Source organism: Podarcis erhardii (assembly GCF_964252035.2).
Source record: "Podarcis erhardii genome assembly, chromosome: 7".
In the NCBI taxonomy this organism is placed as follows: Eukaryota; Metazoa; Chordata; class Lepidosauria; order Squamata; family Lacertidae; genus Podarcis; species Podarcis erhardii.
This window is the reverse complement of record NC_138511.1, coordinates 44,855,507-44,865,656: the sequence shown is the minus strand read 5'-3', so window position 1 is coordinate 44,865,656 and position 10,150 is coordinate 44,855,507. Positions and strand designations below refer to the sequence as shown.

At 44.6% G+C, this 10,150-nt stretch overlaps 1 protein-coding gene across 18 annotated transcripts in view; it reads left to right on the top strand.

Annotated features, from left to right (window-relative positions):
- The window catches only part of ZFHX3 (zinc finger homeobox 3), a 349,711-nt gene that overhangs the window by 243,426 nt on the left and 96,135 nt on the right, over positions 1-10,150 (top strand). For all 18 annotated transcript variants that reach the window (XM_081871759.1, XM_081871758.1, XM_081871756.1 and 15 more), the window contains one exon: positions 4,169-4,665. In XM_081871759.1, coding sequence (XP_081727885.1) covers positions 4,169-4,665 — 497 coding nt within the window. The remainder of the gene's footprint in view (positions 1-4,168; positions 4,666-10,150) is intronic.

Genomic DNA, 10,150 nt, shown 5'->3' with positions numbered 1-10,150 from the left:
ACAATGAGAATTATAGGTGCTACAAAAACTAAGAAGCCATTGTCTGAAGAAGAACAGGTGTTTTAAAGGACTATGGCAGAAGGGAGATGATGGAAAGTAGATGAGGGTGGCTTGAGAGTGGAAAGATTGTTTTGACTGTGATGTTCCTGCACCTAGCTGTCCAAACAATATTTTTCTTGTGCAGGATAAATCGAGGTGACTGTCTGTAAAGCATTGGTGCATATGATTTTGTAGAAGTCTGTACTAAAGTGAAAAACTCTGTGTGTGAGGGTGAGAGAAAGCATTTAAAAGTAAGGCAGTCTATGGGTTTCATTCAATGTAGTTAAACTCATTTAGATGTATTATTGTTCCACTGGTGAAATGTTTTGCATCAGTGGAATCTTTTGAGTGAGAGAATGCAGAAGCAGGTTGCTGATAGATTTGTTGCACAGTAGATTGCGAAATCTATTGCACAGTATGTGACTGCTAGGACAGCAGTTCCATTGGCTTCCTCTGTTGTGCAACATTAAAATTCACCCATCTGCTAGCATCACTTGCACTTGCGGACAGAGAGTATTGGATACAGCCTTATGAACACAACCTCAAATTCCTCTGCTTCTGTGCTGCATTTCTGATGTGCTGTACTGGTCTCTCATACCCCCATGAGGGTAGATTGCTTGTTTCCATTTTAAAGGTAAACAAGTAAGCTGAGATGGAATAATAATAATAATAATAATAATAATAATAATAATAATAATAATTTATTATTTGTACCCCGCCCATCTGGCTGGGTTTCCCCAGCCACTCTGGGCGGCTTCCATAGAAACCAAAAATACAGTAAAATATCACAGATTAAAAACTTCCCTGAACAGGGTTGCCTTAAGATGTCTTCTGAATGTCAGGTAGTTATTTATCGCTTTGACATCTGATGGGAGGGCGTTCCACAGGGCGGGCGCCACTACCGAGAAGGCCCTCTGCCTGGTTCCCTGTAGCTTTGCTTCTCGCAATGAGGGAACCGCCAGAAGGCCCTCGGCGCTGGACCTCAGCGTCCGGGCAGAACGATAGGGGTGGAAACTTATCCATGACTGAACAGGAGATGGAATAGCCCAGAGTAGGCTATTGTTCTCACTGCTGGACACCATGTTTGGGATGCTGTTAGTTTGGCTAGAGTGTACAACTGCAGTACTGTGTTCCCTACCTAGTCCCCTTTCCTGAAAATGCAGAATTCAGGTGTTCATCATGCTTTAACAAATGGGCTAGTGGGTAACACTAGTTCATTCACACATCATGCCAAATCATGATTTGCCCTAATCTTACAGTTGGCCAATTGTACAGCTGACAAATTTTTAGAGCTGCCTGTCTGCCTCTGTTTCTGCCTCAGAGGTCCATCTTCAACTTCATGATGCAGTAAACTCTGGAGGCAGGTCAATGACTATAGCTATGGTTTGCCAATTCAGACATGATATACTAAACCATAGTTAAGCTGTGGTTTGATGTGATGTCTGAATTGCACCAGTGCATTCCTCATGGGAATTAGTATGACTTCCTTCCTAAACTTGTGGCACCCAAGGGCATAGCTAGGGTTGTGGCAGGGGGATTCTGCTTAGAGATGTAAAATTATTAGGCATTTTGAAGCAATGGAAGAAAACTGCTTGTTTGGGGGAGGGGATTTGGGCAGGTGATAGAAAAAGTAAATATATTCAACATTCCTTTTTGTCAGAACCAAATGTCCTTTACTACATTAAGAACATGAAGTTGCATGGTAGTTTGATATACCGTATTTTTCGCCCTATAGGACGCACTTTTTCCCCTCCAAAAATGAAGGGGAAATGTGTGTGCGTCCTATGGGGCGAATGCAGGCTTTCGCTGAAGCCTGGAGAGCGAGAGGGGTCGGTGCTCACGACCCCTCTCGCTCTCCAGGCTTCAGGAGAGCCGCAGCGCCAGCCCCACAAGGTCGGGGGACAGCGGGGAGGCGGAACGGCGCCATCCCGCTGTCTCCCAATGTGGTTTGGAGGCTGACAGCGGGGATACGCGTGCTTTTCCCTGCCGCCAGCCCCGCAAGCTCTGGGGACAGCGGGGAGGCGCAGCGCGTCTTCCCGCAGTCCCCGGACCTGGTCTGCAGGTGGGCGGCGGGGAGAAGAGCGCTTCTCCCCGCTGCCAGCCCCGCAAGCTCCGGGGACAGCTGGGAGGCGCAGCGCGTCTTCCAGCTATCCCCGGACCTGGTCTGCAGGTGGGCGGCGGGGAGAAGAGCACTTCTCGCTGCTGCCGGACCTGGTCTGCAGGCGGGCAGCGGGGAGAAGAGCGCTTCTCCCCGCTGCCAGCCCCGCAAGCTCCGGGGACAGCTGGGAGGCGCAGCGCGTCTTCCCGCTGTCCCCGGACCCGGTCTGCAGGTGGGCGTCGGGGAGAAGAGCGCTTCTCTCCGCTGCCGGCCTCACAAGCGCCTGGGGGGGGGAAATAATTTTTTTTTCTTTATTTCCCCCCCAAAAAACTTGGTGCGTCCTATGGGCCGGTGCGTCCTATGGGGCAAAAAATACGGTATATTAAATGTAAAAGTACACATTCCTTCACTCTTACTAAAACAATGATAAACCTAAGGTCACAAATGAAACTGTAACTTGTTCCACCATATGGTATTAACTGCATCTATTTTTTTGCCAGGTGGGAAAATAGAAATAAATAAAAAGCTGAAAATAGAAACCATTAACATCCTAGTAAACAAAAGGGGGGGTGCTTTTTAATTGAGCTTAGAAGCAGTATGTAGCCCTCAGTGTGGTTATGCAGAAAATATGAGAGAGCACTCAAATAGAAAATAACCATCACTGTAATGTAATTAAAGAGTAATACTAAATCTGAATATTTTCAGTTAATCTTAATTGTGTCACTGAACTCTTCAATAGTATGTCATCATATGTAGTCAGGCTATAATCCTCTACACACTTACAAGGAAGTAAGCCCCATTAAACTGAGTGGAATTGGATTGTATTGCAGGTGTCACCTTAGCTGTAGACAAAATTTAAATTTAATTTATTTAATTTATATATGATTTCATCTCAGCAAATATATCCTTGAATATACCAGTAGGACTTATTTTTCATCTTAATCAGACTAAATGTCTCAAATACCACTTTTAGCTCAATGGGCTTCAGAAAATTCAGGCACTGAAATGAGCTTAAGTCTGTCATAAATTTAGTTTTCATCCTTGATTTGGGGTGCTGGTGCTGGTTCAAACATTTATCAGTTTAATTTGATTTGATGTAGTACAGGGGTAGGAAACCTCAGGCCCAGGGCCAAATGTGTCCTGTTCCCCCAGGCCTCTATCAGGCCCTCAAAACCTTTCCTGGGCCACACCCCCTCATTGGCCTTGCCTTGCAGCCTGGGTGATTTTGCTTGGCTTGAATGTGTCCTTGAACTCTTAACAATGCCTCTTGCTTGTCTGAATGAAAGGCAGAGAGGAAGGTCTGTAGAAACTAGCCTACTGTGCAAAGGTGCCCACTTCTGCCTCTTCTGCTATGGTAAGCGGCCTTTGGAAGGTTGCCCCTTAGGCTCAAAAATGTTCCATAACCCTGACGTACCAGCTGGAGGAATCTGAGGCAAGTGGAAAGATACATTGAGGGCTGTGTTGAGCATAGGCCATGCCACTGTGTTGTCAGGGCAATATGCTTGGAATGCTCTCAATTTAGAGCACATACCTGGGGATGTTCAGCAGTGTTTGAAAGTACTTTTCCAACATCGTGAGAAAGATGTTACCTGTTGAATAATCTCATCAAACACAGCAACAATGCATATCCATTGCAACACTCTCTTTGATCTAAGAGACTTGCAACAATGTGAACTGACAGTTACTTTTTAAAAATAAAATTGGTATTATTTTAATAATCAATGCAGGGTTGTTGTTTTTTTTTAAAAATACTGCATTTATTATTATAAAAGATAAAATATTTCTTAGCTTTCCCCCAATTTCCAGTATGTCCATTTCAGGCCTTGGAAAATAAAAGGGGGAAAGTGGGGTTCTGTTTCCAGTTTCACCCTGTTTCTAGCCCAGGTCTTCATGCCTCAAGGTCTGTAGGAGCTTCTTTGGCCAGGACCCTTCTAGATGCACTGCTGTCATGGAGTGGGAATGAGTTGCTGCCCTCCACCCTGCTTGTTTCTGCAGAGCTTTTCTGACTGACTTTCTTCTTTCTCTGTGCAGTGGGTGGAGAGATCCCCCTGGACATGCGGCTTGGGGGTGGGCAGCTGGTGTCTGAGGAGCTAATGAACCTGGGGGAGACATTCACGCAGACCAATGACCCTTCGCTGAAGCTTTTCCAGTGTGCCGTGTGCAACAAGTTCACCACAGACAATTTGGACCTGCTGGGGCTGCACATGAACGTGGAGCGCAGCCTGCCTGAAGAGGAATGGAAGGCTGTGATGGGGGACTCTTATCAGTGCAAGTTGTGTCGCTACAATACGCAGCTCAAGGCCAATTTCCAGCTCCATTGCAAGACTGACAAACACGTGCAGAAGTACCAGCTGGTGGCACATATCAAGGAGGGGGGCAAGGCCAATGAGTGGAGGCTCAAGTGTGTGGCTATTGGGAACCCCGTGCATTTGAAATGCAATGCCTGTGACTATTATACCAACAGCTTGGAGAAGCTGCGTCTCCACACAGCGAACTCCAGGCATGAGGCCAGCCTGAAACTCTACAAGGTAAGGAAGACCCAGTTTTTCACTTGCTTTTGCTGTTGGGTGGGACAGTGCAGAAAAACTTTGGCAGCTTGCCTTGAACACCAGTTCAGTTTCGTTTATTCCTAGCTTAGCTAAGAGTAGCTTTTCCAAAAGGAATTCTAAGACTGGGTGCCACTGCAAGGATGTCAGCAGACATGTAACCCACAGAGCTGCTACTCTTTCTATTGGCTCACCACCTGCAGCCCAATTCTAGGAGAGCCTTTTGTTGAGGAGAGGCAGTATTTGCAGATACAAGAATGTCACTTCCTCCTACAAGGAAGATAATTCTTTGGGTAGGGAATGCACATTTATGTGCGGTTTGTACTAAGGGGTGGGGTGACCTGGCTGTTTCTGTTCTTGTGGTGCTGTTGTTTGTTGCTCCCATGCCTATTAGTTGTGCTGTTGCATTCGTATTTTATGCCAGAAATGTGCACATCTCCTTAGCCTTTCTCAATACAGAGCTCCAAGGCACACAGGTGTTCATGGATCACACCTGTCATTTATACATCCTGTACATTGGTGTACCTGCAGCAAAGTGGCAGGCCAGAGAGGAGGGATGGTTGTAATAGGGCTCTGCTGCCAAGCAGGTTTTTCTCCTCCTCTAGTATATCCTCATTGCCTCTGTCTTACCTCTCTGTCAGCTGCTTCTGGCTGCAAATTTCTGTTCCCCCCGCCCTGCCCCCACGCAATCCATGTAGGCTAGAAACCGAGAAGCTCTGCATATACAGTAAATAGTCCTTTCACTTGCACGGCAGAATTGCTCCAGACATTTCTATTGATTTTCACTGGACTTAAAGCTTCACCTTTTTCTCTAATCATCCCATAATGGCTTTAGTATGAACAATCAGGTACAAATTGCTATAAATCTAAGCAGCTTCTAAGCAGCTTCACTTCATGTACCTTCCACTCACTTATACATGCTGTCTTACTTGCTTTCATCTGTTTTCTTCAATTTTCTGTTCTACTTGTTCTGCCTCTCTCCAGCCCTCCTCCCTGTTTGCTAAAGGATTTGCCCTCTTGGTGCTGGGTTCACTCTTATTCTCTCTTGGCTGCTTCTTGACTGTCTGGCCCAAAGTTGGCTATTGGCAAGTTTCAGGAGACCACAGTAACCTGTTACTGAGTATTTGGCCTGGCATAACAGAGCTGCACGTGCTTATGACCTCAAGTATGCTTTGCTTGGTTCTGAAAATAAACCTAGGCTAAGTGAGTATGTAAATATTCACCAGGGGATGACCACTGCAGGAGACTTTACTGACTTTATTGTGTGTGAAGGGGCTAGTTGAGCTGCTTGGAGCCACAGCCAGACTCTGGAGCTATGTCAGCAATGAGCACTACATGGTCTCCCTCCAGGATGGGTGGGAAATGGGAAAGGTAGTTGGGGCAATGTGATAGATCTTCTTGCCTATGCAGCGACTTCTGCTGATGTTACCTACCTGCTGAGGATGCTACCCATGTACAAAACTGGTATTAAATCTGCAACTTCCTCCCAAACGCTTTAAGGTATTCAAATTTTATATATGTGGAGGCTTCAGGCATTTGAGTCCTCCACTTATATAAAACTCCACGTCTCCAATTTTACCCACAAGGAAGGAGACTGAGCCTGACTTCCATGTCCTTTTAGAAATATCAGGCTTAGTCCTTCCCAGTTTGGCTCTAGTGTTGGGTAGTGTCCCAACCTGGTTAGATGGATTGGTTTGTAGTATTGGTAGAAGCACTGACATTATTAGGATGATGTGACTTAGTCTAGAACAGGGGTCAGCAATCTTTTTCAGCCATGGGCTGGTCCACCGTCCCTCAGACCATATGGTGGGCCGGACTATATTTTGAAAAAAAATATGAACAAATTCCTATGCCCCACAAATAACCCAGAGATGTATTTTAAATAAAAGCACACATTCTGCTCATGTAAAAACACCAGGCAGGCCCCACAAATAACCCGGAGATGCATTTTAAATAAAAGCACACATTCTACTCATGTAAAAACACGCTGATTCCCGGACCTACCGCAGGCCGGATTGAGAAGGCGATTGGGCTGCATCCAGCCCCCAGGCCTTAGGTTGCCTACCCCTGGTCTAGAAGGAGTTGAGTTTGAATATTGGAATCAGGTATGTTGGGAATCATACTGACAACAAAGTCTGGCTCTTCATTTGTGTTTCTGCCCCTGTGGCTCAGAGTCTGGGGAACAATCCTAGGGCCAGCTTTTCTTTTTTCAGGACCTTGAGTTGTGTATTGTAAAATGGAGATTGGTGGGATGTTTTCCTCTTGCTAATGTAATCCATTAGCCTGGCACATGCATAATCAGTTTAGAGTGCAGTTAACTGGATGTAATCGAGTTCTTGCCTCTCTGCTGGAGAAAATCCTCTCCAGATGCTGCCTGGGTGAGAGAGCTCAAGGCTTATCATACTTGCAATCCTCCTTACCCAGCCTTTTTGCCATTTTCCTTTTAAGTTGTTATTCCTTGGCTCCATGTATTGCATAAATGGTGCTAGGTGCCAGAAATGTGTGTGTGTGTGTGTAACTGACAAGTATCAGCAGAGGGACACTTGAAACCTTGCTCCTTGAGCAGGTTGCCTAGTAGGTTTTAGTGCTAATGAGATAGCCCTTGTGGCGCTGATAAGACGTTGGCAAGCACCACCTATGTATAGCTTCAGTGGCAAAGTGGGCCCAAAGTTAAGGTGGATGTGTTGGGAAGCCTGGATGCAAAAGGTAAAGAAATGCAAAAGCAAACCATTCTTGCACGACAGGGAAATGAAAGACTTTTCAAACTAGTATTTGAAACCACTGAATAATTCAACACTACATTTAAGTCTCCCAAAGAAGTGGACATTTTCATTTATTTATTTATTTATTTATTTCCTCCATAGCTTGTTAATGGCATGGATTCAAATGATGATCAATTTTACCACATTGGCTAGGCATGCAGTAGAGCAAGGCTGAGGAAATGTTGTGCCTCCAGATGCTGCTGAATTGTAACTCCCATCAGCCTTAGCAAATGCAGCCAGTGGCCAGGGATGATGGGTATTGTAGTCCAGTAACATCTGGAGGGACAAAGGTTCCCCACACTTGAAGTAGCTGCTGCTCACGTTGCACATTAGGGTCATGTTGTCAGAATAGATTGCTTGCTTAATAGCTGTTTTTTGGCATTTAAATATTCCTAATTATGCTTTAATTTGTCCCTTAATGGGACTTTCTGCTCAATGGCTTATCCCCAAAAGCAGTTTACCAGCAAAGTCACCTTTTGTACATGTCAGGGGGCCCATTGGAGCTTGTGTTGGCGCTTGTCATTACAAGCCTGAGAGTAGTCCTGTATCTTTCTGAGGTGGCAAAACTGTTGGAAAATAACTGAAAGTTGACACAGGTTGGACAAGAGTGTAGTAACTCAGATATTCTGTGTCCCTTACCTTTAAGCCGTTCCTAAGTAATACTATACAAGACAGGCGTCCTTCAGCAGTTCTGGATGGCCATTATAATAAGATTCCATATGCAGACAGACTCTGTATTTTTTTGGTAACCCCATTATATGTTAACTTGTCCCCTATAGACAGATCCAAGGAGGCACTTCTCTTTGTACAGGATAGTGGGCTCTTCCCAAGTGAGAGGGTTCAGTGTTCGTTGAGTGACAATAATACATTGGTGACACATAAGGTGGCCTTTTTTGTTGTGGCAGCAAAAAAGATCAGGAAGAAGGAACTGGATAAAATAGCCATAAACTATAAGGGAGATTCAGAGTACTAAATTGAAAATCAGTGTAGATGCAGGGGCATCCCTGTTATCAGATATCTCACATATGTTTACTGTTTTTATTTGCCGATGTCTGAGTTATATTTTAAGTTGACTGTGATTGTATGGAATTGTCATGCACAATAAACTTACTTTGATTTGATACAAGGCAGGCACTTACAGGTAAATAAGTTTGCCCCCAGATCTGGGATTGAAAAAGAAACTCCTTGCACTTTTTGTTGAATGAAGCTGGAGAGATGCTGGCTCTGGGACAGCCTGCAGGAGTGTGTTGACTTTTCTTAGTGATGTGTGTTTCTTGCCACTCCATGCTCATGACTAGATGGTACATTGTGAGAAAAGGAAGCAGTCTTTCCTTGCACCTTCATGTTTGCCATTAAGTTGTCTCTGTGGAACTCTCCTGTATGGACATCTGGATATATCATGCATTGGTGCACTCTGTGCAAGTTTTTTCACTTCAGCTGTCTTTCTACTAGCACGGTTTTCATCCCTTTGTTTCTTTCCCCCAGATTATACTCTTCAGGGAGGCCATAGCTGTCTGTACTTTTACTGTCATAGTTAAGATAGATATTCCTGACTCTTCCCAAGAGTCAAGCATTGGCTCCTTGGTGAAGCATTTTATATTTGCTTTGGCACATTGGACTTAGTAGATGGCTGAGTGTGCCTATTGAGGTCTGGAAGCTTTACTTGTCCCCAAGCAGCTGAATAGTTCTTTGTGTACCTTGCTCCTGTTCTTCCTCCTCCTCCTCCACTTCTTTGCTATGGCTGTTTGCTTTCAGCAGTGGTGGTGTTGTTTCGTCCTGGATGGTCTTGTTGAGAACCATTTGGCAGTGGGTGAGATGGTGCTCCAAAATAAACTTCAGCTTTGTGTGCAGAATGAAGATGATAAAAGCACTGGAAATGTTTCAGGAAGCAGAAAGTGAATCCTCTCAACTGAGAGGATGCTAATTACACAGTTAATTAATCCAACAGATGTTGCTCTCTCTTGGTGCAGATCATGCTAGTTAAGTAGGCTTCCTGCACACTCTTCAGAATGCCTTGGCGTACATTCTGGGTTTATCATTTTAGGCGCTGGAGTGCCTGGAGCCTCTTTGAGGTTTCAGCCTTTAAAGCTGGGGGCAAAAGGAGCTTCAGACCTTACTGTAACCTGTGGAGACTCTCTCTTCCCTCAGCCTGAATCTTTTCCATCTAACAGATAATGTCCTCTAGGCTTGAATCATACCACATGCGTTTGCATGTGCTCTATGACATTCTTGTTTGCAAGTGATAGTAAAGGCATCAGTGAACAGACAGACACGTGTCAGGGGTCTGAACCCACCTAGGGTAGTAGAGCTCAATGTTCCTTGCATTGCCCTGCTTGCTCTTAAATTCTTTGGAGACTGACAGGCACTGAGCATCTCCTTAGCAAAGCCTTCAGTTAATCAGTCAGTTTACTGTGGTGGTGTTTATTATGAACATTTATATCCCACCTTTCCATCAGAATATTGTCTAATAATAAATAGAAAATACAGGAAAATACAAACTAAAAACATTTAAAAATTCACCATAAATAAAACATACCAAATAATAATACAACTTTAAAAGTAAAGGAGCAGGAGAAATTAAACATCCTATTAAAATCACTGATGAGCTGTCTGAAAAAGAGAAGTTTGCCCTTCATTGAGAGAGGGTATTCCATAGTCTGGGTGCAGCCACTCACAGGTTTCTACAAAATTATCCTCTATACTTT